This window comes from Phaeodactylum tricornutum, chromosome 1 (genome assembly GCF_000150955.2).
Source record: "Phaeodactylum tricornutum CCAP 1055/1 chromosome 1, whole genome shotgun sequence".
Classification (NCBI taxonomy): Eukaryota; Bacillariophyta; class Bacillariophyceae; order Surirellales; family Neidiaceae; genus Phaeodactylum; species Phaeodactylum tricornutum.
In genome coordinates this window covers 283,205-311,173 of record NC_011669.1, presented here as the reverse complement: position 1 = coordinate 311,173, position 27,969 = coordinate 283,205, and the positions used below count along the sequence as shown (strand labels likewise).

At 48.4% G+C, this 27,969-nt stretch overlaps 13 protein-coding genes across 13 annotated transcripts; 9 read left to right on the top strand and 4 right to left on the bottom strand.

Annotated features, from left to right (window-relative positions):
• Positions 1 to 752: 752 nt before the first annotated feature.
• On the bottom strand, positions 753 to 2,469 carry PHATRDRAFT_42527 (predicted protein). The gene has a single exon (XM_002176526.1). It carries the CDS (start codon positions 2,347 to 2,349, stop codon positions 781 to 783), a length of 1,569 nt encoding a protein of 522 aa, XP_002176562.1. The 5' UTR covers positions 2,350 to 2,469; the 3' UTR covers positions 753 to 780.
• Positions 2,470 to 2,755: 286 nt separating this feature from the next.
• Positions 2,756 to 3,577, top strand: PHATRDRAFT_31535 (predicted protein; the record flags this gene model as incomplete). Its single annotated transcript, XM_002177029.1, has 1 exon — positions 2,756 to 3,577. The coding sequence occupies one exon, from the start codon at positions 2,756 to 2,758 to the stop codon at positions 3,575 to 3,577; it is 822 nt and encodes a 273-aa protein (XP_002177065.1).
• Positions 3,578 to 4,199: 622 nt separating this feature from the next.
• PHATRDRAFT_31534 (predicted protein) lies at positions 4,200 to 5,198 on the top strand (the record flags this gene model as incomplete). The annotated part of the gene is made up of 1 exon (XM_002177028.1): positions 4,200 to 5,198. One exon carries the CDS (start codon positions 4,200 to 4,202, stop codon positions 5,196 to 5,198), a length of 999 nt encoding a protein of 332 aa, XP_002177064.1.
• Positions 5,199 to 5,405: 207 nt separating this feature from the next.
• PHATRDRAFT_31533 (predicted protein) lies at positions 5,406 to 7,126 on the top strand (the record flags this gene model as incomplete). Its single annotated transcript, XM_002177027.1, has 3 exons — positions 5,406 to 5,799; positions 5,944 to 6,940; positions 6,967 to 7,126. The coding sequence occupies 3 exons, from the start codon at positions 5,406 to 5,408 to the stop codon at positions 7,124 to 7,126; spliced, it is 1,551 nt and encodes a 516-aa protein (XP_002177063.1).
• Positions 7,127 to 10,313: 3,187 nt separating this feature from the next.
• On the top strand, positions 10,314 to 13,238 carry PHATRDRAFT_17238 (anthranilate synthase). Its single transcript, XM_002177026.1, has one exon. It carries the CDS (start codon positions 10,346 to 10,348, stop codon positions 13,220 to 13,222), a length of 2,877 nt encoding a protein of 958 aa, XP_002177062.1. The 5' UTR covers positions 10,314 to 10,345; the 3' UTR covers positions 13,223 to 13,238.
• A 1,039-nt stretch (positions 13,239 to 14,277) lies between these two features.
• Positions 14,278 to 14,652, top strand: PHATRDRAFT_6528 (predicted protein; the record flags this gene model as incomplete). The annotated part of the gene is made up of 1 exon (XM_002177025.1): positions 14,278 to 14,652. A coding segment is annotated over one exon (375 nt), but the record flags the coding sequence as incomplete, so codon positions are not given.
• Positions 14,653 to 14,912: 260 nt separating this feature from the next.
• Positions 14,913 to 16,006, bottom strand: PHATRDRAFT_24362 (predicted protein; the record flags this gene model as incomplete). The annotated part of the gene is made up of 1 exon (XM_002176525.1): positions 14,913 to 16,006. A coding segment is annotated over exon 1 (984 nt), but the record flags the coding sequence as incomplete, so codon positions are not given.
• Positions 16,007 to 16,359: 353 nt separating this feature from the next.
• On the top strand, positions 16,360 to 17,400 carry PHATRDRAFT_31529 (predicted protein; the record flags this gene model as incomplete). The annotated part of the gene is made up of 1 exon (XM_002177024.1): positions 16,360 to 17,400. The coding sequence occupies one exon, from the start codon at positions 16,360 to 16,362 to the stop codon at positions 17,398 to 17,400; it is 1,041 nt and encodes a 346-aa protein (XP_002177060.1).
• Positions 17,401 to 17,829: 429 nt separating this feature from the next.
• PHATRDRAFT_42523 (predicted protein) lies at positions 17,830 to 18,888 on the top strand (the record flags this gene model as incomplete). The annotated part of the gene is made up of 1 exon (XM_002177023.1): positions 17,830 to 18,888. Exon 1 carries the CDS (start codon positions 17,917 to 17,919, stop codon positions 18,886 to 18,888), a length of 972 nt encoding a protein of 323 aa, XP_002177059.1. The 5' UTR covers positions 17,830 to 17,916.
• Positions 18,889 to 20,179: 1,291 nt separating this feature from the next.
• Positions 20,180 to 21,529, top strand: PHATRDRAFT_17228 (predicted protein). The gene has a single exon (XM_002177022.1). The coding sequence runs from the start codon at positions 20,318 to 20,320 to the stop codon at positions 21,485 to 21,487; it is 1,170 nt and encodes a 389-aa protein (XP_002177058.1). The 5' UTR covers positions 20,180 to 20,317; the 3' UTR covers positions 21,488 to 21,529.
• A 3-nt stretch (positions 21,530 to 21,532) lies between these two features.
• Positions 21,533 to 23,011, bottom strand: PHATRDRAFT_42521 (predicted protein; the record flags this gene model as incomplete). The annotated part of the gene is made up of 1 exon (XM_002176524.1): positions 21,533 to 23,011. The coding sequence occupies one exon, from the start codon at positions 23,009 to 23,011 to the stop codon at positions 21,533 to 21,535; it is 1,479 nt and encodes a 492-aa protein (XP_002176560.1).
• A 276-nt stretch (positions 23,012 to 23,287) lies between these two features.
• On the top strand, positions 23,288 to 26,684 carry PHATRDRAFT_31525 (predicted protein; the record flags this gene model as incomplete). The annotated part of the gene is made up of 2 exons (XM_002177021.1): positions 23,288 to 26,239; positions 26,322 to 26,684. 2 exons carry the CDS (start codon positions 23,288 to 23,290, stop codon positions 26,682 to 26,684), a joined length of 3,315 nt encoding a protein of 1,104 aa, XP_002177057.1.
• Positions 26,685 to 26,698: 14 nt separating this feature from the next.
• PHATRDRAFT_17226 (predicted protein) lies at positions 26,699 to 27,932 on the bottom strand. Its single transcript, XM_002176523.1, has 2 exons — positions 27,114 to 27,932; positions 26,699 to 27,047 (listed from the first exon to the last, which is right to left on the bottom strand). The coding sequence occupies exons 1-2, from the start codon at positions 27,742 to 27,744 to the stop codon at positions 26,872 to 26,874; spliced, it is 807 nt and encodes a 268-aa protein (XP_002176559.1). The 5' UTR covers positions 27,745 to 27,932; the 3' UTR covers positions 26,699 to 26,871.
• Between the last annotated feature and the right edge of the window lie 37 nt (positions 27,933 to 27,969).

The window sequence follows — 27,969 nt, the reverse complement described above, 5'->3', positions numbered from 1 at the left end:
TTTTCGTTTGCAGCATTTGCATTAACAATGAGATTGAGTTTCCAACATGAGTGATGGGTTCGGTCATTTCGCGCAGTCACCCTTACATTCGCATACTGACTGTACTGTTACAATTTCACAGATACGTGAAGACAGCAGACTTCAAAACCCGGAAATAGCGTCACTGTCTGTCAACAACAGCATGTGAAAGCTCCTTTTACCAGGTCCTCGTGCGTCGTTGATCAGGCCACGCTTACCCTGTTTTACAAGTTGGGCTGTTGACAAAGCATAAGCTTCCATCTTCTTGACAGTCAACCACATTTCTAGCTCTTACAGTTAGTCTGATTTTTTTTATAATGGCGGAAAACGGCACTCTTCCAGTTCCTTCCCAACTCGAAGCTCAGCTCGGAAAATGTAAAACAGTTCGGGCTTCGGACTACTACAAATCCCGTTCGAAAACGCCTGCGGTAAGTTATGGCAGAAAAGCCGTCTTTCAGCGGTATACTGTATTGCAGGGGCTTCACAGGTTCGAAGCAGCCTTGAAAGAAGCGCGAATAATTCTCATCTAACGTATCTTTCTTCCCGTGCAGGAAATAGAAGCGTCGAAAGCCAAGCTGCCGCCGCTTCCCTCCACGTCCAAGTAAAGAGGCGATCAAATGCAACAAATCAAATCAGCAAGCACTTTCTCAGTCAATAAGCGATCAACACCACAACAATCAAATTGGTACACACTTCTGTAGATAAAACTTCTGAAACGTGTTTTTAGTCGTGGTCCGGAAACAGACGGGTGTAATCTATAATTTAAACATTGGCTAGTTGTGTTTGCAATTTTACAAGGATCTGGTAGCGGTCGAACACCTTGGAATATTCGTGCACAGCATTGAAATCGGGTTCAAACCTGGTTTGTTCAATACGTTTTTCTTTCATGATTGACTCCAAAAAAAGTGTCCAGTCGTTTCCATTGTCTCCAATGCTCAAATGACGGTACTTCGCCAGCACAGCAGCACCCCAGCAGCTTCCCTCATCTGCCGCCTCCAGCAGTTGGGTTGGCAAGCCAAAAACATTGGCCAAAATTTGTCCGCAGGCGGGGGACTTTGACAGACCACCGGTCAAAACCAATTCTTTCATAACAACACCATTCTCTTGTAGAATTTTACAACCCAGTTTCAAATTGAACATGGTGGAAAGCAGGGCCGCCTTGGCAATATTTCCTGGTGTTGCGTTGTTCCCATTGAGACCAAGGAGTAGAGCCGTACCACCCCTAGAAACTTGCAAGCCCGGCTCATCATCCATAAAAGGCAGCGCAAGCAGTCCGCCGCAATCAGGGGCGGCGTTGAGCATTTGGGGCATGACAGCAGAAAATGCATCGTTTTTGTCCGACAGGATTCCATACGAAGCCACCATTGTATTGAAAAACGTTGTACCGTTGCGCAGCCAAACCATGTGTATGTTTTTGCCGTCGGCTCCGCAAAAGTGATCAACGGAAGGCTCCACAGGCAATTCTACTGCGCCGTGTTTGCTAACTACATTCGCGCAAACCGAGGTTCCGAACGAGCATGAGACGATACCATCCCGGCCAATAAGACTACCTGCCAGAGCGGCCACTTGGTCGCCTTCGGCCGCAGCTATTGCGATTGGATAGTCTGGCGGCAATTGGAAGCCCAACAAAGCGGCGCCTTGTTGCGTCAGCACTCCTGAATCTTGACCAGCTCGTCGTACTGTCGGGAGAATGTCTCGCATAGATGGGATATCAGCATTTCCGACCAAATTATCAAACGTTTGCAGCATGTTTTCGTCGTAAACAAGAGTATCCGCGTCAATAGGAAAAATGCCACTTGCATCACCGATTCCGAGTACAACATCTCCGGTCAGTCGGTAAGCCATCCAGCCTGCCGGTGTCGTTATGTGCGCAACGCGACTGGCCAATTCGGGTCGATTGCGAGCTGTCCAAAGAAATCTTGCACAGGTTGCTCGTTTGGGAACCTTGAATTGAAACGCGAGTGTGAGTTCCTCGCCTTCGTCCTCGTTGCGACCGTCACACCAGAGACGGACCGACGACAAAGGTTGGCCTTCATGATTCACCAAGACTTCGCCGTGCATTTGCCCCGAGATACCTATAGCTTTTATTTGTAAGGACTTGTGTTCTGACAAATAGCAATGGACGGATTTCATAGCGTCGGTCAGGGCTAGATCCCAATCATCCGTGAGTTGTTCGTAGCATCCCGCGTCAGTATCTGGGACAAACTCATAGCTGCTTTCTCCGGTAACCAAACGCTTGAGGTTGGCATCCGTCAACACCACCGATAAACCTTGGGTGCCATTGTCAATACCCAAGTAGCAGTCGCCCGGGGCATCCGACATCTCTGCCATTATTGCGGGAGACAAGAGTGGGTGGGGACCAAACAACCTATCACACACAGTTTTAATAACGCAGGTTTTCGAAGGTCTCGCCCTATGTTTACGGTGCTGATTTGCTTTGGTACATGAGCAGGCTGCCTTTAATGCGGTGTTTTGTCCTCAAACACCGCATTGAACCGCATTAAAGGTTTTGAACTCACCGCATTAAAAGTACTAATTTAACTCTATTTTATCGTGAGTTACGTAGAGTCAGTAGAAAATAAAACTCTTAACTCTAACCCAATTTACTGCTCATTTCAATCAAAACACTGTAAGAACATAGCTAATCCATCCTGTGCAATACCCTGTGCTCTGCCTTTAGCAAGAAGAGCTAAAGAAAGCATTGACATCACAAATGCCAACGCAATTCTGATATTTCATGGAGGCCCATAACGTGTTTACTTCGCTTCAGGAATTGACAACGCTGGTGTCACAGCAGCAGAAAATTCTCAGTGGCTTGATTGATACCTACTGTAGAATGTCTGGGATGGCTGGGCCCCTTGAACAAGAACAGATTGATGCTATCATTTCAAAAGAGCCAGCTGAGGGAAACGGAAGCTATGTTATCACTCACAATCAGGTTCGGTCGTGCCTTGATGGGCTCGGCATGTGGATGATCAAAACAGTCGAAGAATTGGCGTCTGATGAGGAGAAACTTTCTTGTTTGCTGGCCAGCATTGGTAATTTATTTGTGGTTGCAGCAAATGGCATTGCCAACATTGCAATTGTACGCAGTGGAAACAAATCACAGGCTGCAGAACTACCGCCGGTGCTCCCATACGAGCTTGCTGCAAGCAACATGCGAGATTTTGTCAAGACAATTCAGAAGCACCGAACACGATTACAGCGGAAATTTTCAGACGAAGAAATTGACCAACTTAGTCAAGAGTTTAGCATATTTCTCCGAGCGTACCGAGAAGAACCCTTGTTCCAAGACGCTTTATTGCATTCTTATAATCAGAAGAGTAATTTCTCAGAGAGTCGGGCGGCAACTCATGGACAATTTCCGCTCGTTCAGAAATTTTGCGGCGGGTTGGCATCGGCATTTCCAAATACAGCGACAGTTGAGTCTGACTTTTCCGTCATTAATTGGGAGAAAGACAACACAAGGCAACATCATACAGACTTCTCGCTCGAAGGCATTTTGCATTGTAAACAATACAACAATCTGAAGGACCTCTCGGCTCTAATTAAGGAGTAATCATACGTAAAACCATAGTATTCATGGACTTAAGATGTGTATTTTAGGGTTATTTTTAGGGTTACCGTAACGAACCGCATTAAAGATTTCAAATTCACCGCAAACAAGCTCTTTGCGGTTGCTTGCGGGAAAACCGAATTAAAGGCAGCCTGTACATGAGTGTTGATATGAAGATCGAGCCCAATCATCCTATCCCTATCAGTTACGGTACTGATGACAGTTACCCTATCAGTTACGGCTCTACTGATAGTATCCCGATTCAAATCACAAGTACTTACAAGACAAGAACGCCAACCGGGTATTCTAGTCTTCCCGCTGACATTTCAAACATGTCATTGCCATTCAAACCAGTCATTGAGAGTGTCTCCGAGCCATACAAACCAAATAGCGATTCTCAATCGACTCATAATTCTTATTAGTTCATCGATTTCCATCATTCGCGTTCTTGCGTTTGTAGAGCTCATCAATAGAACTAATAAGAAAGTCAATTTTCCCAATTTCCTCACAATATCACCTATCGCTCTCGACAACACCTTGTCTATCTCCACCAGCCTAACAAGTTCCAGTCTAACTTAATACGCTAACTCTCTTATCTACAAAAGATCCAACCGCTTTCTTCAACATGATCAGTAAGTCCTCTCCCAAAGACCTCATCGAGTCGTTCCCGCACAGCAAGCTCACGCCCATCGCTACCGCGACGACCAAACCTGATTACCTGTCGCTTCACCAGCTTCAGTGGGAAATCAACGACAATGCTGAATCTCTTTCCTCCACTCTTGGAGACGGCCAACACGGTCACCTTTTTCTCGTCGTTTCCGAAACCGAGTATCTCGCCATGACAGACGGCGTCCCTTGCATTCCTCCCGTGCAACCGCCCTTGGACCCCGACCATGCCGCCAATGCCACTGCGCCTCAAATCCTTGAAGCCAATCGCCAAAACGACAAACGTCAAAAGCTCTTTGACCTTTACCATAACGCCAACAAGGCGTTTCGCAACCAACTTCTCGACGCCATTCCCATCGAATACATCGAATCTCTCGGTCATCCCACGCGTGGTTTCAACAAGGTCTCTCCTTTAGCCATTCTCTCTCATCTCTGGGAAACCTTTGGTACAATTCAAGCGTCAGATCTCATTGCGAACGACAAACGCATGAAAGCTGCCTGGCATCCTCCCACGCCCATTCAGCAACTTTTCCAGCAGCTCAAAAAAGGTAACCAGTTCATCATTGCGTCCGGCCAAATCATGGACAAACGCATTATTGCTCGCATCGGCTACCAGATCATCGAAAAAACTGGCCTGTTTGATCACGCGTCTCGCGACTGGCGTTACAAGGACGAAGCCGACAAAACTTTGGCCAACTTCAAAAAACATTTTCAGAAGGCCAATAAAGACCGCGCCCTCACCGCCACCAGCAGTTCTGCCGGCTATCATACCGCAAATCAAGGTACAGTCAGCAAAGGTAAATCGTACTGCTGGACTCACGGCATTGTCAACAACACGAAACACACAAGTGCGACGTGTGAGAAACAAGCCCCTGGTCACCAGATCACGGCCACCATGCAGAACAAACAAGGTGGTTTGACTTCGGCTTACCAGTACACTCCTCCGGCGACCAAATAGGAAAGAGGGACGGCCAAATTGCAAAGTGTGCCGCTGAAAACTTATTGTAACAAAAATAAGTCTCCAGTTGCATCCAACACTTTTCCGTTAGCTTCCTCCTTGCCACCATTTCCTCCCGACACCATCGCCGTTACTGGCTGCACTGGCCATTTCTTAAGCACGAATATTCCTTATCAGCACTGCAAACCAGCAGAACCAGCCATCACCATGGTCCTGCTGGACGGACGCACCATCAAGTCCACTCACGTCACGGAACTCGACGTTCCCGATCTCCCGTTAGCCGCCAGAACCGCTCACATTTTCCCAGGGCTCACAAACGGTTCACTAATTTCAATCGGACAGCTTTGCGACCATGGCTGCATAGCCACATTCACTTCTGACGCCGTCACCATAACTCTCGACAAAAAAGTCATCCTCCGGGGCGATCGCTCGGCCCCTAATCGACTGTGGACTCTCCATGCACCCAGCTCGACCCCTCCTACCAAGCCGCTTCCTTCACCAATTTTTCCTGTCGCCAACAACGTCAAACACTCTTCTTTGCTTGCCGATCGGATTGCCTTCCTACATGCATCCCTATTCTCGCCTCAGTTGTCAACATGGTGTAAGGCCATCAACGAAGGCCGCCTCACCACTTTCCCTCAAATTTCTTCGGCCCAGATAAAACGCCACCCCCCTTGATCCGCTCCCATGCACAAAGGCCACTTGGACCAACAGCGAGCCAACCTTCGCTCTACTCAACCTACAGCTGTCGCTTTCTCGGCCACAGACTCAATCGTCGACAACCTCGACGAAAATCCAGTTCCAGACGACCCTCCAGCTCTCAAATCCAATTTTTTGTACGCCGATTGCTACGAAACAACAGGAAAAATCTTTTCGGACCTCACAGGCCGTTTCGTCACCTCTTCCAGCACCGGCAACGCGTACATGCTGGTCGTATATGATTACGATAGCAATTTCATCCATGTCGAACCGATGAAAAATCGTACCGGAACCGAAATCCTCGCGGCTTATCGGCGCGCTTTCGACCTCTTTTCATCTCGAGGCCTGCGACCCCAGCTCCAACGGTTGGACAACGAGGCATCTACTGCCCTTCAGCAATTCATGGATGACTCTAGAGTTGACTTTCAGTTAGTACCTCCTCATTTGCACCGTCGCAACGTTGCCGAACGAGCGATCCGCACATTCAAAAATCATTTCATTGCCGGGCTTTGCAGCACTGACAAAGATTTTCCTCTTCACCTTTGGGACAGGCTACTCCCCCAAGCAATCATGACCTTGAACCTTCTGCGTGGCTCGCAAATTAATCCTAGACTCTCGGCGTGGGCACAGGTCCACGGCGCCTTTGACTTTAATCGCACTCCGTTGGCGCCACCCGGCGTAAAAGTTCTCGTTCACGAGAAGCCTACTGTACGCAAATCGTGGTCTCCCCATGCCGTCGACGGCTGGTACATCGGACCTGCCATGCATCACTACCGATGCTACCGTGTTTGGATCAATAGCACCACCAGCGAACGCATCGCCGACACTTTAACTTGGTTTCCAAGCAAAGTACAGATGCCGACCACTTCGTCACGAGACACCGTGGTAGCTGCCGCCCGCAACCTCGCCACAGCCCTATCAAATCCGACTCCAGCTTCTCCACTTGCACCGCTTGCCACTCAGGAACGCGTTGCTTTGCAGCAATTGTCGACTATTTTTTCGAATTTTTCTGATCCCACAAGCCCACCGGCAGCAATTTCCCCGTCTGTTACCTCCGTACCCCGCGCAGCCCCTGCTGCCGTGCCACCGCGAGTCCAATTCAAGGATTTGCCCACCGCGCCACTTCCGAGGGTGCCACCAAGGTCCACCGGCCCAGCCAATTCCCAATCACTTCCGAGGGTGCCCGTTTTTGCTCCCGCGACGGAAACATACAAGTTAGTCACCTGTAACCCGCGACAAGCCCGCCGCAGAGCCGCGCGACTGGCAGAACAAATCCGTCTCGACGCCGAAACTGCCATCCCTACCGCCGCCCCTTTGGCCTCCTCCCCTTCTACGGTCCCTTCTCCCGCTCACGGCCATGGTACCCGTCTTCAAAAATCTCGCTTCCCCGCACACGCGTTTTGGACAGCCAACGCCGTGGTCGACCCCAACTCCGGGGCCGCCATGGAATATTCCAAATTGAAAATTTCCGACGAAGGCGCTGAATGGATGCAAGCCGCTGCCAACGAGATGGGGCGCCTTTCCCAAGGCGTACTCCCTCACATGCCAGCCGGCACTGACACCATACACTTCATTCCGCACACGGAGAAGCCTCACGACCGCAAGGCGACGTATCTCAAGATCGTCGCTGCCATCAAGCCTCACAAAGCCGAAAAATATCGCATCCGTTTTACCGTTGGCGGTGACCGCATCGAGTACAGTGGTCCTACCAGTACACCTACTGCCGCGTTGCCGGCCATCAAAATTCTAGTCAACAGTGTCATCTCCACAGACGGCGCCAAGTTCATGACCTGCAATCTCAAGGATTTCTATTTGGGCACCCCTCTACCAGTGTACGAGTATATGCGCATACCGGCTAAGCACATCCCTCCATGCATCATGGACCAATACAAGCTTGCCCCCTTAGTTCACAAAGAAAATGTACTTGTCGAAATTCGTAAGGGCATGTACGGCCTCCCTCACGCTGGACGAATCGCGAACGATCGCCTTCTCGAACATTTGGCTTTGGACGGTTATCATCAAGCCAAGCACACACCCGGCTTCTTCACTCACGAAAGCCGTCCCATTTCCTTTTCCTTGGTCGTCGACAATTTTGGAGTAAAATACGTCGGCAAAGAGCACGCTGAACATCTCGTCCAGTGTCTCGAAAAATTGTACACGGTAACCACGGACTGGACCGGTTCCTTATACTGTGGTCTCACTTTCACCTGGGATTACAATGCACAACACGTCGACATGGCCCAGGCGGGATACATTGAAAAAGCTCTCCAGCGATTTCAACACACGGAACCGACTCGACCGCAACATTCGCCGCACGCTTGGGAACCGCCGTCGTACGGCGCCAAGATCCAACTCACCAGCGAAACCGTTGTTTCTCCGCCGCTGGACAAAGCCGGCATCACCCGCCTTCAAGAAGTCATAGGGACTCTTTTGTACTACGCTCGCGCCGTGGATTCAACTATGCTTGTGGCCCTTGGCACCCTCGCGTCCGCGCAGACACAAGGTACCGAAGCGACTGCACAAGCAATTACCCAATTGCTCAATTATTGCGCAACGCATCCGGATGCAACGGTACGATTCAATGCTAGCAATATGTTCTTACAGGTTCACAGCAATGCTTCTTATTTGTCAGAAACCAAGGCCCGGTCCCGATCTGGCGGAATTTTCTTTCTAAGTTCCAAACCCATCAAGGACCCTAAACCGAATTCGGAGCCACCGATTTTCAACGGTGCTATTCATGTTCACTGTTCTATCATGAAATCTGTTCTTTCCTCCGCCACCGAAGCTGAACTTGGTGCACTGTTTTACAATGCCAAAGACGCTATTGAATTACGTACTACTCTAGAAGCCATGGGCCATCCCCAGCTGGCCACTCCTATCCAAACCGACAACGAATGCGCTTCCGGCATAGTAAATGAGACCGTCAAACAAAGACAATCAAAAGCTATTGACATGCGATTTTATTGGATTAAAGACCGAGTCAAGCAAGGCCAATTCAATGTTCATTGGCAAAAAGGTGTTGATAATCTTGCAGATTATTTCACGAAACATCACTCCCCTTCTCATCATCGACTCATGAGATCTCGTTATTTGTTGGATTTGCACAAACCTGCCTCCAAGCCAAGTTTACCTGATTCAAAATCAAGTTTGAAACGAGGGTGTGTTGATATGAAGATCGAGCCCAATCATCCTATCCCTATCAGTTACGGTACTGATGACAGTTACCCTATCAGTTACGGCTCTACTGATAGTATCCCGATTCAAATCACAAGTACTTACAAGACAAGAACGCCAACCGGGCATTCTAGTCTTCCCGCTGACATTTCAAACATGTCATTGCCATTCAAACCAGTCATTGAGAGTGTCTCCGAGCCATACAAACCAAATAGCGATTCTCAATCGACTCATAATTCTTATTAGTTCATCGATTTCCATCATTCGCGTTCTTGCGTTTGTAGAGCTCATCAATAATGAGATAGTTGTCGGACCTGACAGGGAAAGTACACAATCTTCTTGGATTTACTGTCACATCATCGTCAAAACTCGGTTCACCTGTCACAGCCGAATGAGTCGATTTCCCCATTGATACTTTCTGTCTATATCATTAGACATCCGCGTGAAAAGTCCGCTCAACGGACATTTCAAGAATGCAGTCTTTTGAGTTGTACTAGCTCTACACAAAATATGCCAGACAGTCAGGCGTTCTAAGATGGATCCAAAGGCCTCTCCATAGTTTGAATAAAAGTAAAACATTTCATAATATTGGAAATAAACAATTCGTATTTGCTCGTTCTCTACGAAATACCACTATTGTCCAACTGCAATTGTTGCAAAACCGAGGTCTTTTACACTCCGTTGTAAAGAGACAAAGGAAAGTTTAAGTCGCTATTGATCACAGCAACTTAGGAGCTTCCTCACAGATGAGGTAAATTGAAGGGAAACAGACCAATTACCGACCCGGAAGGTGTACAGACGTCCCATCTATCTTCAAACTAATGTAAGGGTAAGAAACCCGAGGTTCAAGAGAACAAGCCGTTCCCTTACTGTGTCCCCTCGGACTGTCACCGTCAAACGCGATGGATAGAGTTTCTAACTGTAAACGTGTGTTACACTGACCGAAAAGCGAATACAGTAGTAAGTAGGGAATGCAGAACGATTGGCCTGTCTGTCTGTCTGTCTGTACTTTCATAGAATTCGTGACGGACGGCTGCGTTCGTTTGACCTGTTCCGCACTTCCGGCTGCGCGTCTGTTATCACACCCAAAAGTGCCTAACAATTTTAAGGCAACTTCCATTTGGTCCGTCTAGCTAGAGTAGTACTTCGGGGTGCCATCACACAACGCCACACGGTGCTTGAGGCGTGAGTATCTTTCCGAAAGAATCGCGAGAGACGTTCATTCATTTCAATCCCTACTGTTTTCATTCCCAAGCGCAACGTTGTATTGCGAAATGAGATATCTGTTCTTGTCGCTCGTCGCGTGGATTGCAACAACATCGTCCTCTTCGGCCTTTGTACCGCTCGCGCGTCGGATCGGATGGGCGACACCGCCGACAACCTCGTCTCCGACATTGCGTTTTTCTACCAATACACAATCAAGTAGCGCCACCAACAACAATGTAGTAGTCGTGAAAGAGGGCGGCCGGGGCGTTCCTACGGCGGGACAGCAGGCAGCCGAGCAAGGCCTGACGTTGGGAGCCCCTCCGGTCCGTCCCCAAGGTGGACATTTTCTTACCAAAGGAGGGGTTCAGGTCACCGCACACGTTTCGAGGCTCGAGTTCTCTCCTCAGCTCCAGGCCGGTACCTCCGCACAGGCCATTGAAGATTTGGTCACACAGTTGGATTCTCAAAAGGGTGTTCTCCTGACGAGCTCGTACGAATTTCCGGGACGGTACGCTCGTTGGTCACTGGGTTTCGTTGACCCCCCTTTGGAAATCTCTGGACGAGGACAGGCGTGCACTATTACTGCACTGAACGCACGGGGTAGAGTGCTGATGCCCGCTATTGAAGCTGCCATGAAAACTTTGCGGGAACAAGAAATCCTCGAACAAGTTAAAATTGTCAAGGAACACGAAGAAACGACGCGCGTGGAGGTTCAAGTTGTGCCGCCTTCCGAAGTTGGTACATTCAATGAAGAAGAACGCAGCCGTCAGCCTTCTCTGTTTTCGGTTGTACGCGCGTTGGTAGACTTGTTCAGCTATCAGGCGGGGGATCGGCAATTAGGCCTGTATGGTGCTTTCGGCTACGATTTGACGTTTCAATTCGAACCCATCGACTTGGCGCAAGAACGCGATTCCGAACAACGGGATTTGCTCCTTTACCTACCCGATACTATGCTGGTTGTTGATCAAGACAAGCGCGACGCTTGGAGAGTATGCTACGACTTTAACGTCGATCAAAAGTCAACGCAGGGAATACCTCGAACGGGGACACCACAACCATTTCAAGCATACGCCACCAGTACCGATTTTGTTGAACGCGATACACCGCCTAGCGAATTCGCCAACTCCGTCCTCAAAGCCAAGGAAGAATTCAAGGTTGGTAACTTGTTTGAAGCGGTTTTATCGCAGACCTTTCGCGAAAAATTGACTGTCGAACAGCCTCCATCGACGCTCTTTCGTCGGTTGCGCGCACGAAATCCTGCTCCGTACGGCTTCCTCATAAACCTAGGCGAGCAAGAGTATCTGGTCGGGGCCAGTCCCGAAATGTTTGTCCGCTGCGAGGCTACAAACGACAACGATTACCGACCGGGTGCAATTCGTGTGGAGACCTGTCCAATTTCAGGAACGGTCGCCCGCGGAGCCGATGCTTTAGAAGACGCACAGCGCGTTAAATCACTCATGATGAACGCAAAGGAAGAGTCTGAGCTTACCATGTGTACTGATGTTGATCGCAATGACAAGTCGCGAATTTGCGAACCCGGTTCAGTCCAGGTGATCGGAAGACGGCAGATTGAAATGTATAGTCGATTGATTCACACCGTAGATCATGTAGAAGGCTATTTACGTCCGGAGTTTGATGCACTGGATGCTTTTCTTTGCCACACTTGGGCTGTCACGGTGACAGGTGCCCCCAAAACGTGGGCGATTCAGTTCGTCGAAGATAACGAGCGTTCTCCTCGATGTTGGTATGGTGGCGCCGTTGGGATGGTCGGTTTTGATGGTGGCCTGAATACAGGGCTCACGTTACGAACGGTGCGCGTCAAAAACGGTATTGCTGAAGTACGAGCTGGAGCAACACTCTTATTCGACTCAGAACCGGAAGCCGAAGAAAAGGAGACGGAACTGAAAGCATCCGCTATGATTGACGCGATTGTGAGGGCGGGACCGGAAGACAGTATCGAGACCTCTATTCTGTTGAAGAAAAAACCCAAGAAAATGTACCAAGGGATGTCGTTGGTACTGATTGATCACGAGGACTCATTTGTACATACGCTTGGTAACTACCTGCGGCAAACAGGTGCGCAGGTGACGACACTTCGTAGCGGCCCGTCCGCCATCAAGACCTTGGAAGCTATGATAGCAAACGAAAAACAGCCGGATTTGGTTGTTTTGTCTCCGGGTCCAGGTAATCCCTCCGATTTTGGATTGTCAACGACTATTTCTTTTCTTGAAAAGCATCGAATAGCCGCATTTGGCGTCTGTCTGGGCCTACAAGGAATGGTAGAGCATTTTGGTGGGACCTTGGGGGTTCTTAGCTATCCTATGCATGGCAAGCCGTCGACTATATCGCTTACTCCCGCAGGGAAGGAAGAGAACAGTATCTTCACCTCGCTTCCCGATTCTTTTGAAGTTGCACGGTATCATTCTCTACACGGCATTCGTGAGCAGATGCCATCCTGCTTGGAGGTGACTGCTACAAGTGAAGACGGCGTCGTGATGGGCATTCAGCACAAAACATTGCCGTTTGCTGCCGTACAATTTCATCCGGAGTCTATTCTCACAAGCCCTGCTACAGGCATGACAATTCTGCAAAACGCGTTGACAGTATTGAAGTATGAGAAAGAAGTTGACGCTATTGTAAAGGATGCTGGCCGTCAAACAGGCTCTGAGCTTGTTGGTGAGCTAGAAAAGCTTAATGTTGAAGCATTGAAGGACCGTTTGGAGACAGCCGGACTTTTGTCATCGGGTTCAAAAAGCGACCTAGTAGTCAAACTGGCACTCTGGACGCACAAGAGCAAGGAAGCAAATGCAGGAAGACTTAATTTGGAAGGGATGACTGTTATCGAGCTTAAAGAGCTTAAAAATAGCTTAGGAATCAAAGGTTCAGCATCATCTAAGATTGAGTTGCTGAAGCTATTGAAACGTTGCCTCCAAATAAAAAGATAATGAAAACTAACTTGTTATTAGGTAGAGTAGTGACTCAATATCTGCAAGTAGAGCTTGTGCCGATCTTTGCCTGCATAGTGTACATTTAAACCAATCTCTGAAGCCACAATACTGTAATTCGTCTGACATCGTTCGGATGTACTGCGTTACTCTTGAGTCATATCCATATTGTTGGCCTGTATCGGTACGCAAACGGATTCCAACACACCTTCTTTTTTAAACAGAAGATAGATAGCTTTCCCTTTCCAATCGGAAAATTTCGACACAGCGCTGCTGCAAATGAGTGTACTACCTTAAAGAGAGCTGCCCGATAGAAGTCACGAGGAAGTCGACTGACGTTGACTGTGAATTAAACTGCCCGTAAGATGGTTCATGGAATTGCTGACGACGTCATGCCAACTGGAAACGGAGATGATGGTCACAATGCTTTTTGGATGCCACTGCTACTTTCACTCATGGCAGGAATGTCAACTTGTATCGGAGCTACTTTTGTCTTTTGCGCACAAAGCAATCGTAGAGACGGAGGGCCTGGTCCGAGCCATGGGCTCCTGTCCTTTTCTCTCGCTCTCGCTGGCAGTGTCATGGTGACCGTTAGCATTGTGTCAATCTTACCTGAGTGCTTGCACGATGAGACATATCCCGATGAAGTCTACACGCTTCTCCCGCTACGTTCTTTCCTTTTTATGCAGCGATGTCTAAGTTTCGGGGTCGGTTGCGGCCTTTATGTGGTGCTATCAAAAATTGCCTTTCCGGAGCCAGAAGAAATTCTTGGCTTCAATGAGATTGACTCTGAGTCTCAACAAAGTCAACTAGTCCGTGAAGCGGAGTTGGATATTTCTGGCCATTGTGAATTGGATGCAGTTCCTTCTGCAAATGCTCGGACAATAAAAAAGCGCGCACGAATTCAGCTAACTGTAAGCGGACTGAATTCAATAGACGATGATGACAATCCGCTCTCCAAATCGTTAAAGGAAGGTAACACAACAAGGCTGTCTCAGTTCTCGCGCTACACATCAGGAGCCGATTTGCAGTCAGCGGAAGCTCGTCGTGCATGGCGTGTTGCTATGCTGCTCTTCGTATCAATTGCGGTGCACAATTTTCCGGAAGGGTTGGCTGTCGCTGCTTCTAGTATTCATTCCCCGAGGCTTGGAGTTACGACTACTGTTGCTATTGCTTTGCACAATATCCCGGAAGGAATTGCGATCGCAATTCCTTGTTTAGCAGCTCGCCCTGACCTACCATGGTTAGCCTTTTGGTTGGCGACTCTCTCGGGCCTTGCTGAGCCTTTAGGTGCTGCAGTGGCATTGATTGCGCTACACGAAGTCAAGGAAGTGAGAAATGATCCTTCATATATATCTATGAACAATGTATTGGCGTTTGTTGCCGGTATTATGATCATGGTCGCGATATTGGAGCTCTTTCCGGAAGCAAACAGACATTGCCAGGAAGGTCGGCATCCACTGATTGCAGGTTCTATGCTCGGTACCATCATTATGTTAGGTTCGGACATGTACCTTGACTCAAGATGACGAGAAATTGCCGGCTTAACTGTAAAGTCTTCATAATGAAGCAACTATGGATATAAAGGGAAAAAATGCTCGGCCGTTGCCTTGCAAATTCCTAGCGTGCAGTTAACATCCTTCAGATTAGCGTCGCCCCTATCTTTTGCATGAGTTTGCGACAAGCTGAGATACGCAAGACTGTAGTAGGCGTGCAGCATATCCGGATACGCTCCAATCAGTTTCGAAAATCCACCCATTTGCGTTTGACAATTCATTACAAAACTTTGTAGAGCGGTATGGTCCAAAAGCTGATCATTGTCTAGCAGTCGTAGTGTTCCTCCAATCCAATAAGAGTAGCAGGTATCTTCGTTTTTGTTCGGTCGTCCTTGCATACCGCAAACTTGACGATTCACACACCATCTGAGAAGATCCCTTCGCCATTCTCTATCTATGACTTTGTCAACCGCTTTCATCAGGACCAGACTCGCGACTGCACAGAAAGTGCTTCCTCCATGACTTTCTTGTCCTGGCAAAAGAGCAATAGCCCCATCGAAACCTCGACATGACCGGATATAAGAAATGGCTTTGTCAATGTCAATACAGCTCCAGTCGTTCAGCATGTGCGAGATGCAACAGGCACAATACAGAAACCTCATGTCATGTTCACTTCCAACCGATATCGAAGCAAAGCTACCATCGGTCAACTGCAATCCTTTCAATGCTTCCAAAATCCCTTTCCGGTCGAGTCGACTCCAATCGTCGCCCAAGGTGCGCAAGGTTGCCAATGCGGTGTAATTCATGGCAATGTGCCCGTGATTATACTGCCAAGGTTGATCCGCAGTATCTTCGAATGATCCACCCAAAAAGCTGCCACCTTTAAATCCGGCTTGGGAAGGATGTTCCTTCTTCGCTGGCACTTGCATGGCATAAATCCAGTCAATGATTGCCTTTTTTTCGAGTCCCAACGAGGTTTGCATGGCTTCGTCTTCCCAAACGCCCAACATATCCAACGCATGTACACCGAAGTGTGCAAGCGTGAGCCTATTTGTATCGAGCTTGCTGTAGGATCCAGGCAATTGTCGCACGCAGTAAGCAAAATACTGAATGTGTCGATACCGATCAAACTCCACGTGCTCATCGTTTACGGCCGATCCCGACTTCTCGTCATCCATGTCTTCTATATAGGGCAGCTAGCAGTAGTAGTGTTCGCTCCGAAACAGGGCAACAACACCGATTGGTATAACCGAAGGGGTATGGGTAGACTGTGAGAAATGCCGACTGATGGTAGAGAATGGCTTCGATTGCGTCAATGACTGTGAGCCAAATAAAAAGCAATCGACAACTCGTTGCATTAGGCTCGTAGATTAGTGGAGGCCATAGTCAAAAGAATTGAATACCGTACTGTGTCATTTAACGTGTCGTCGTTGCATATACAGTATTAGTCAAAATTCCATTTACTATATACCGTTAAAACTCTCTACACCGTAAAACGTGATCAATGGGTCGGCCTGATGGAAATTATTGTTTATCGACTTCACGGTCAACTCGCGCTACTCGCTCTATTCGGCCCGATATCTACAAACGTTTCATGTTCCAGCAACCGAGAGACAAATCCATTTGTTGCTCTGTTCAATAATGGAGAAATCAGAGAGGATCGAAGCGTTGACGCGAAATCCTATCATCGAGGCTTCGAAGACAAAGAAGAAGAAAAAACTAAAATTACCCGCATTTGATAGTGTGAGAAACGATGTGTGTCGTCCGGGGAAGAAGCGTCAACGGAAGCAAAGATACCAGCAGCAGATACTGTCACCATACGAGTATTTACTTGTGCTTGCGGGGAACACAATCTTCACCTGTTCCGTGAAAGTATCGGATCAGCCTTCGGTCGACGATACGCTATCTCCGCTGTTGCCGGAGCAGATAGACGTCAACACTGTGTCCGCAATTTCTGAAACCTATTCGACATCGATAAAACCAGAAGTGACATTGCTGTACATTCAACCACTTCTAATACTGGACCTTAACGGGATTCTTTGTCACCGCATTCGGGCAAAGCGCACAGATGCGGATTTTGCCAAAAGTACCTACCGGAAGGCATCCGACCCCGTTGCTGGAACACCAATTGTACCCCGTACAGATCTTGCGGAATTTCTTGCCTTTCTCGATCAATACTTCTGTTTAGCGGTATGGACTTCTGCGAAAGCCAAGACGGCCAACAAGTTGGTTCTGCAGCTGTTTCCACCGGCGATTGCGGACCGACTTTTGTTCGTCTGGGCCCAACATCATTGCGAGAAACTATCATCTTCTTCTATGGACTCGGAATGTGTTTATGAAAAGGATTTGTCGCGCGTTTGGAGGGAGTATCCTTTGTGGAACGCCAGTAATACCCTTCTCATGGACGATTCACCGTACAAATGTCAGCGATGGCACGAAAATGCCGTCCACCCGCCAGCCCTTCACGGGTTAACGAGTGCCAATGTCAACGACCTTATCTCTGACGAAGCCAACGAAAAGAAACAGAGACTATTTTACAATGAGCTCGTCGACCATTGGAAATCCGCGCCCTTGAAACAAACGTGGACTGTAGAAACCGGTGAAGGCGCGTTTGTTCAAAATGAAAAAGCATTATTCTATTTCCTTCATCAACACGCTGCGCAGCATATGGGTTGGAAATAGGTTAGGAGTGTTGAGTTACGAGGCTTTACACTCACTGTGAGAAGCCCGGGTGGTTTGCTGCGGTCAAATCAACTCGTGCGGTGCCTTTGAATCGCAATAGCTCAGCGGATACTATCTTCGGATCTCTTATATAATCGGGGGTGTGATTGTGAATTACGCGCCCTGCAACACTTTTTGGGTCGGTGTAATCAAATCTCATGGAGACTTAGCTTGCGTGGGTGTCCTCGGTAGTCACTGAAAATTGTTCTGGGAAATGGGATAGGGAAGAACAAACGAAAGCCCTATGCGAGCTACCAAAAGGGTTTATGGGTCTAGTCTGGAACCCACAACGGCGCGTCGCACAGACAAAAAACGATCCTTGCGCAGAATGGTAGAAAAAGGGACACCGAACAACTCACAGTCACTCCATGCAGAGAATCATTTGCACCACAGTTCTTCTCCACAAAAAACAAGATATCTGGACCAAGCGGCTGGCACTCCTCAAACACCGTCCTGTCATCCACTTCAACTAATACGATGGCGATTACGTCTTTGCTGTTCGTGGCTATTCTGGTGGTTTGCCATCGCGAAGGAGCAGCTTTTGCGGTTCCACGATTGAATCCTGCTCGTTCGTTGACGACGAGTCGATCCATGTCAACCGCCGAGACCGATTCGGAAGTGGCCACAACAAGTAAAGGCCTCATGACACGCGATCGCTACGTCGCCACGAACCGTTTTGCTGTCCGCAAAGGGCAAGGACCGAAATTTGAAAAGCGTTGGGCAACTCGTAAGAGCCGACTCGCTGAGCTGGATGGATTTCGGCACTTTCATTTGATGCGCAGAGTTGTTTTGAACGGAGACGGCAATACATCTTACAACGGGGGCGACAGTGACGAAGGAGCACAGGAGAATTATGTGTCTTTCACCGTTTGGAACAAAAAGAGCGACTTTTCCGCGTGGAGAAATGGAGAAGCATTCAAAGAAGCGCATGGTGGAACTTCCATTGGAGCCTTCCTTTCCACCATGGTCAACAGTGCTTTGGTTTTACGAGGACCTCCTAGACCTGCCTTTTACGATGCTTTGTTGATGCAGTCGGTCAGGCCCGAGTCTATCCCAGAGACAGTTGATGGATGGCGTCAAATTGAGGCTGACGGCGTGACAAACTTACCGGTGGAATGTTTCGTCAGCATGGAAAAGTACTACGTGCCCTTGGACAAGGCCGCAGTCTTTGAGAAGGAGCTTGCATCGCACAAGGTTGCCATGGCCGAAGGCACGCTGGTTGCGACCCTGATGCGTCGGGACGGCCAAGCCAAGGGCCATGGCGTTGTCGAAATGTCTATGGACGAACCTAGCTACGTTGCTACCCGAATCTACAAGGATCAAGCTGCTTTTGACAGCGCATTGAAAAAGACTCGACCCTTCTCGTCCGACGACAAACTATGGTCTCGAGAACCGGAAATGATCCTGTACGAGGGAACCTTGGTGATCACGAATACACATGGAGCCTGAGCGAAGTCTACCTACGGCGTATAATAATTATTTAAATACTCAAAATCGAAAATATCGTGCGTTTACAGTTAATCAGACCGTCAACAGTCAACCTCACAAATAGGTTACAGCGGCGCTCCTGCCGCGCTTCCCGCCACTGACAGTGAAACGTCTGTTACTTTTTATGCGGCTTTTTGTCTCCAAAGTCTAGTAGGATATGCGAGACAGTGCCTTGGAAGGCGCTTCATCTTCGAATCCCTTTTTATGCGGGACAAAATCCCTTGTACTGCATGCTTCCTTTGCAGGAACAATGATACCGGGAGAAGATACAAAGAAAAGCTTACTAACTGAACACTACAATTGTGAAACAAACACTGACGAATCAACCGGCAAGTCTTTTGGCCGACCCGTGACATCCCCACTCCGACGTCCGATCCGTCATCAATCTCTGCAAATTCTGATCATGCTCTCCTACGCCCTGACGTTATGCGTCAAGGTGCGGTCGTTCACAATGCATTGGGGGATTCGAACTGTAGCGAATTCTCGTGCTTCCCGCAGAGGTCGCCCCGTGACGGCTCCCCTTTCTTCCCGAAATCCTCGTCAAGGTTATTCACTGGACGATCTGCGGTACGACGACGAGCGGGGGTTTCCCCCCAGCATGGATAGTTCCATGGACGACGAAGGCTTTGGTGCGTACGATTATCGACCAGACGCGAACGAGCTTGAATCGTTGGAAGACAGTTTCGACCCTGCGCTCGCCGGGGATGAGTTCGCGGCTCCAGCCAAGTTTGTCGAAGAGCCCATCGCGCACATTAAACTACGACCCGTACAAACTGACGGGACCAGTAGTGGGGGGGTGTTGAAAAGGTCAGTGACAAAATTATCCAATGCGCCTCCTTCAGTTTTGAAAAAGCCGAATGCGACCGTGCCGGTGGCCAGCGTTGAGCCACCGCAAGCATCAGTAGCATCACCACCGGCGTCGTCGTCCCCCAACCCCGAGCAAATAATGTTCAAAATCCAGAATGAAACAAAGGATACCCCGAAAGATCAGCTGGACGCGTCTTCTTTTGAGGCAATCGAAGAAGAATATGTCGACGATACTGGCTTCGGTAGTCGATGGGAAGCCGCCCCTCTTCCGGCCAAGCCGAAGGCTACAGTGTCACCAGCGCCGTTGGCAGTTCGGCCAAAATCCAAGCGTGATGAAGGGGGTGTAATTCCCGCGACTCACGTCCACGCTGCACAGGCCACTGAGCAATTTGTAGTGCGGGCTTCTTCGGGCAATGGTGCGAGTAGCGAACTGGACATGCTCCAAGCTCGCTTGGCAAATCTAGAACAAGACATTTACGCACAAAATAAATGCAAAGAATTCAACATCAATTCTCCCAAGCAAGTTTCCGAAATTCTCTTTGGATATATTGGCGAGTCGACGAACAAGGACGTGCTGGACTCTATGGCTGGAGGGGGCAACAGAATGGCTAAATTGATCCTGGACCACCGCTCTGTGAAGCAGGGTATTAAGAGGCTGAAACGCAAAGTACTAACTAAGGAAAGCGGAACTTTGGTCAAAAGTGTCAGCACGGTTGTTCGCCCGGTGACCGATTCAAAGCCTCAAGAAAAGACGTCAGATCCTTTGATACTTGTAGACGCATCTGCATATATTTTTCGAGCATATTACTCAATGCCTCCAATTCATCGCTCTGATGGGATGCCAACGGGGGCAGTTATGGGGTTTTGCTCGATGATAATGCGTTTGATCCTCAATCGGATTGTGGAAGGTGAACGCCCGCGACTTGTCCTCGTTTTCGATGCCAAGGGCAAGACGTTTCGACACAGCTTGTATCCCGAGTATAAGGGCAACCGGCCGGACGCTCCCGTGGATCTGGTACCACAATTTGCGCTAGTCCGCGAAGCTGCTAAGGCGTACGGTATTCCGCAAATCGAAGCTGCTACCTTTGAAGCGGACGACGTTATAGCTACGTTGGCGACAATGGCAATCGAAGAAGGAATCGATACCAACATTCTATCGGGTGATAAAGATCTTTGGCAACTTATTACAGACAGGGAAGAAATTCCAAGTGTCCATATGATTGATCCCATGACTATGGGTCGAATCACCTACGACGAAGTTGTGGAGAAGTGGGGATGTGGTCCTCGGCTACTTGGCGACATTTTAGCCCTGGCCGGGGATTCAGCCGACAACGTCCCTGGAGTTCCGGGTATCGGTCCGAAAATTGCAGCCTTGTTGATCGAAGAATTCGGTTCGTTGGAGAAGCTCCTAGCCAATGTTGACACCGTAAAACAAAGAGCTCGCCGAGAAAAACTAAAAGCAAATGAACAACAGGCTCGGTTGTCTCGGGTACTTGTCGATCTTCGTAGAGACGTGCCTATGGATAGGATGACATTTCCGCAAGGGATTGCGAAGGTTTCAGACCTCCAAATGGCCGAGTTTGATAGCAACCGTATCTTGGCGTTTTACGATGCGATGGGCTTTCGAGATCTCAAGCGTCGCTTCGAGAATCGTTTGAATCAAAGTACAACAAAGCGAGGCAACGCAAAGTCTTCCCGTCCACCGAAAACAACAATTCCAACGCCCGACGACTATGCTGACGTTCCTTTTTAGAGAAACCGGATCGTTTAAATCTAACGCTTGCTTATTGGACGGATTCTATAAAAATTGTCGCGCGATTCGAAAGAAAGTTACTCCAAGTGTTGTGCCAATAGCGTATCCCACGACACCCCATATGGTAGCCGCGTAGGTCAAAGCCTTTTGACGAGGTCCTACTATCCGACCACAAAAGGCAGCCGCAGTCGCCGGTCCTCCAATGGCTGCATTGGACGCCACCAAAACATCTTCAAAACGAAGTTCTGACTGAAACCAACGGCGAGAAATCAAGCAACCCAATAGTGTACCAATCAAATGAACGACTAAAGCACTCAACGAAACAACCAGACAAGCGGGGCCGGATATCAACGCGGCCGTCAAATCGGCCGACATCCCGATGGATGCAAACAAAAACAAAAAACAGAACTGCGAAAGCGGAACGGCGACGCGCTGCATATCTTTCCAGAGCCAAAGGTCGCGAGGCATAAATTTCGGAACAAGCGGAGCGAGAACTGTGATAGCGGCACATGCTGTCCCTGGGATGATGCTCGAGACCACGGCTTCGAAGCGCTCGGCCAAGCGGACAATCGCTAGTGCTACAGACGAAACCAGAATTGATGATATCGTCAAACGTAGCATTGTCGCTGGAGAAACGTCCTTAATTGACTTCCTTGGCGTTGGCTGGTCGGGGCTATCGGTAGATTTGTTGGTGGACTCATTTATGTCTTCTACGTCAGAGTTTCGGGCTTCTCTCTCGTTGTCATTCAAAAACATTCGTTTCAGTGAAGGGGATTGAAGCGCTGTGCTCAAAATCGCGAAGAAAATGGCCGTTACTACCAAATCTGCGGTGGCCATTGAACTAACCAGTGTAGACACTGATCGATCGGCAACAACCGCTGCGGTGGCGAAAAAGTTAACGGATCCTCCTACAAACGACGCTGCTTGACATGCCGTTGCTACAGTGGCTTCTTGTTTGGGTAAAAGATGCATTGGAAAAGTAAGACATAGCCAAAAGGATAATGCACAGCCCAATACGGACGCTACGGAAGCGATAGCAAAGGGAACAGACACTCTCCGAACGACCGTCAAAATAGATTCTCCATTCGCAAACGTTTCTGTCGTCTTTTTCTGCATCGACAGTAGAAGCAGGGTCAGGGATCCTGGCAAAAATGTTGTCCAGCACGTATCGTATAGTGGATGAAGCGTGGGCGCCAAGCCCACGTTGGAAATAAGTGCCGCTGAAATAAGAGTTACTAGAATCCCAGAATCAGGAAGTATCCGATCAAAATTGAATCCAACTATGGACGACGCGACAAGCCCTGACAAAGCTCTGGTCGTTTCGATTCCAATAGAAGCGATGGGAATCGCTTGGTGCGGTCGACAAGGTTGTCGGTGGCGAGGTCTACGGCATTTTCGGTGCAACGTCGGAAAGTGAGACAAACGATCGCTGCTCGTGACATGCTTGATTAGTGCTCTATCCAGCGGCGCAAAGTGGAATCCGAAGCATACAGGAAAGTGTAGCAATAGTAAAATCAGTCGCATGCTTGTCCGCACGGTCAATTTGTGAGGTGCAACATTGTGAACTCACTGTCAAATGGAAAAGAAAATAGAAATGGTTTGACAGGGATTCGAAGTGCCTGCAAGGGTGCGTTTTAAAATCTCAGTAACTATACGTTTAAATTTGAGTTCAAGATACCTTTTAAGAAATCTTTCCATTAATTTACAGTTACAGTGAGCATGTCATTTCGCAACCGCACCGCGTTTGCCTCTCTCTCAAGAGTGTGATGCATTTCGACTTCCTTTGACTCTGATTTCTTCATGACATTGTCAAACTACCCCCGCCATCCGTCGCCGCTGGGTGGATTGATGGTGCCTAAATTCAACACAATGGTTTTGTATTGTACAATTTTAGTCATATTTATTGCGCTGAATATTGTTTTGGCGGGGAAGGGGCCGGTTTCGCAACGACGCGTCGCGTCCTCGGCGCCTCTTTTTCAATTTGACTTGCAACCGACAGGATTTCTAAAAGAGGCTCGTCAACGCCGCAGACTACAGAGCAACTCGTCTTTCGTCATACCGGATGAATGGCTGCGACCGGAACGAAGTGCCGTTTATGCCGGTATTCCTGATGCCCGTGATCCACGTTACCGACACAACCGTCAATTGCAAGAGTTTCATGACCTCCGACACTTGAGTCGATACGAGCAGGCTTATCGGACCCAAAATAATATTGATTTACGAGAAAAATGGGATGAAGAATACTCTTTTGAAGACGAACAAAAGGAGATTCCCAAAAGCGCAGAGCTTCGCAACCAGACTGCAGAAAATCGATTGCGTTCACACTCCGACAAAAGGAGAAGGACACAGGAGGCTGCTCCCGTTGCTGGTGGACAATACAACAATTATCAGGCCGTACCCTTGGCACAAGGCTATGGAACGCACTACGTTAATGTCTGGGTGGGATCTCCCTTTCCGCAACGAAAGACGGTCATCGTCGATACCGGCTCGCACTACACTGCTTTTCCCTGTAATGGATGTCAAAATTGCGGTTCGACGCATCATACCGATCCTTACTTTGAACCAAAAAAGAGTGCATCGTTTCATCAACTCCAGTGTGACGAATGCCGGGATGGTATCACATGTCAAGACGGGGAGTGTAGGTTCAGCCAGTCCTATACGGAAGGCAGCTCATGGGACGCCGTACAAGTTTTAGATCGATTCTATTGCAGTGGTTCCGATATTATCGACTCCGTTTCTTTAGAAGACCAACGAAACTCAATCGACTTTATGTTTGGATGTCAAAAGAGTATGACTGGCTTGTTCATTACGCAGCTTGCGGATGGAATAATGGGAATGTCAGCACACCAGGCGACCTTACCGAAACAGTTGTACGACAGACACATGATTGAACACAATATTTTCTCCATGTGTTATCGTCGAGAGCTGGGCACAAGCAAGCGTGGTGTCATGGCAGGTAGTATGACAATTGGAGGAATATCCACCAACCTCGATACCAGCCCCATGGTGTATGCCAAGAACATGGCCAAAATTGGATGGTATACAGTCTACGTCAAGAACATTTATATTAGACAAGGAGGCGGACAATCTGCCAAGAGTGTGGATCCTGATCACCGTACGATCAAAGTAAAGATGAATCCTGCTGTTCTTAATAGTGGTAAAGGTGTCATTGTGGATTCGGGAACAACCGATACTTACCTCAACAAAGATGTAGCTCCGGAGTTTAATATGGCTTGGCGTCAGGCAACTGGTCAGTCGTACTCTCATCTACCGATGAGACTCTCGCCGGAACAAATTCTGGAGCTGCCTACTGTTCTCGTGCAATGTCATGCCTACAGAGAAAATTTGGATCCGTCAATCGAGGGTTATGAAGATATTCCTGGGTACGCTGGTCGTTTGGACCCATCGTCCCCCAATGATTTGCTCATTGCGATTCCAGCCACCAGCTACATGGACTTTTCTCCGATCACGTCCATGTACACCAGCCGAATCTATTTCAGTGAAACATCTGGCGGAGTCTTGGGAAGTAACACTATGCAAGGGCACAACGTTGTCTTCGACTGGGAAAACGGCCGTGTTGGGTTTGCAGAGAGTTCTTGCACGTACGACAAGAAATCCGTGCCGGAAGTTGCACAGGATAACGGATACTCAAAGGACTGCACAGTGCACGCTCCAATTCTATCTACGCCATGTATTGATACCGTGCACCGGGAAATTTGCGAACACGCCTCCTCGAATATTGCTCTCCTGGGCAACGAAACTTGGACTGGTATTGTCGAGAGTGCTGGCAGCAAAGAGGGTGTTCAGTGTACTGAAGTAGCAAGAGAATCTTCATCAAAGAGTGTGTTCCAGAACTCTGACGTTGACTGCAATGGCAAGGGAACTTGCGAAGAGAAGAGATCGTGTCAACTTACATGCGCCGAAGCCATAGTAGCTGCGAATGTGTCAAAAGCGCCTATTTCTGAAAGCATCAGATATGACTGCGGAGATTCTTTGTGGAGCACATGCGATCATGGGTGCGAGCAGACTCGGATTGTATCAGCCGCTCATACAGACGGAATCTGCCACGAAGAGCACAGATTCTCCCGACCTTGCCATATCGAAGCTTGCGCCCGTTCAGACCCTTGTCTTGTCCCATTTCTCATTCATACAGTTGTTGGCCTTCAGGGAATATCGGTTTCAAAATGGACAGGATCCTCGGAAAATACTTTTGTTTCAGCTCTGACAAGTGTGGCACGTGCACTTAATCCATTAGAAACATTTGGCGAAGGTGATGTGAATGTGCTGCTAGCTATTCCATGGCATGTGGACGAAGACGATCCAGACCAAGGTACTCATGTATCCAAACCTATTGGAACAAAAATTATTCTGGAGATTTCAATTTTTAACAACCTTTCCAATGCTACATCCACTGTAACCAGCGATACAGACGATTCATCCGTCAAAGGAATACTGTGGAATATTACCGAGCGCATAAAGACGCGGCTACCCGATACGATCTGCAACTCGGATGATATGTACACGCTTGCAAAGAAAACTCTCTCCATAAAAAAGCGTGTCTTAGAAAGTCAGCTTTTCATTGGTTCGCTTATTCACGAAATGGAGAGAATAGAATTATCAGACCCAATCTCAGCGGCAATTTCGATGTTTTCGCCACTTTTCCATACAGTTTCCCTGGAGAGCGAGAATGAAAGCCGAGTTGTATCTTCTTGGACGATCCAGACAACGATCGATGATCAGATCAACTACTTCGTAAGTGAAGCAATAGAAAAAGTCTTTGCTGAGTGCAATGACATCAACCTCACTGCAGTCAACTTGACATTTTCCCAAATAGGGACCGCCCAGGCCAATTTGGCATACAATGTTAAGCTTCATTCATGTCGTGTTGTTGACGATGATCTTTTTTTTAATCCTGACATCAGCTTGGACACTGCTCGTGTCTATGTATGAATATCTACTGGAGCGCGGTTGGTTTCTACGAGTAAGGAAAGGCCGACATCGATATTCTCCAGCTAAGGCCTGTGACGACTCACAGACAGCTGATCAGGAGCTCGAACTGGCGGATGGCGGTAATCTGGAAATGACGGTACAAAACACTGATTTTCAAAGCCGAGGCGGAACTAAAGCCATCAAGCGAAAGACATCTCCAGCCGATCGTGAAGGCACGATTGTGAAGAATATTTCGAGAACGACCTAGATGAATAAAATAATGACTTCCAATGAGTTGGATTATTATAATCCACGGTTGAGGAAGTACAGCCACTTCGCGTTTAAGAAAGAGCCAAATATACTAACCTTCTATCAGATGATCGTTCAAGTTTTATGAAAGTTGGCGGGTGTCCTGCCGAGCAAGTTGAAAGGGAAATTGGATGGGCTTTGCTCCCTCAGGCGAACGCCATGCATTTGCGTGATATCGTTGCCCTGAGTTCTTGAACCAAATTTGAACTCACTCCACAAATAACACTTGATGAGTAAATGTCAAAATCCGTTTTGCTCAATTGAGCAATAGGCTGCATTGTGCACCCCGCCTCCGTCGCGACGACAAAGCCTGCGCAGTAGTCTATAGAACACAGTTACGAGTTAGTATTTGAGTTTCAACTCTAAACGAGAACGCCAGATGACGTACCCCATGGCTTCCATCCTTCTCCCGCAACGCCAGCATAAACAACGTCCAAACGGCCTGTCGCAACATAGCAGAGATCCAAAACGCCACTCCCAAGACATCGACAGGTTCTGCATCCGTGTTCCAGTATTTTCCTGACAGCGCCTACCATTTTGTCAACCGCTTCCTGGTCCCGTGCATACCCAAATTCAAAACAGACTACCGCGTCGCACAACGCTTTGGTTTCGCGCTGCGTGATTTTTACGCCGTTGCGGTAGGCTCCGTATCCGCGCACCGCCAGGTATACTTCATCTGTCATCGGTGCGTAGACTACCCCAATAACGGGATTTTTTTTATCACAGAATCCGATGCTGACGCAGGTCAGTGGAAGCCCCGACGCAAAATTTGTGTTTCCATCGATCGGATCGATTATCCAAGTCGGATCAGTCGTCAGCGGTGGCAAAGGATTGTTTCCTACGGATTCCTCCCCAATAATGGTGTGCGTCGGAAATGATTTCAAGAGTCCTTCCATGACAAGATTCTCGTTTTCAATATCAACCCTTGTGCAGAAATCTTCAGGCTGCCCTTTGGTTTTAATCTCTAGGTCTTGACCGGATTCTGCCTCGGTCCCTTTCTCGTCACAATAGGCAATCATGTTGAGGCCGGCTTTGAGCGCTAGCTCGAGTGCGACTACGACTTCTTTTCCGTACGGCGAGTTCACCAGATCACTCGGCACATTATACTTGCTACTGCGTTTCCGTTTTTGAACGAAGGCGTAAATGCCAGCACATGCTGTAGCAACCAAGATGAGATGGGACGCCCAGATGGACGTCTGAGGTGCCATGGTGAAACTGACTGTGAATGAAGCCTAACAATAAGA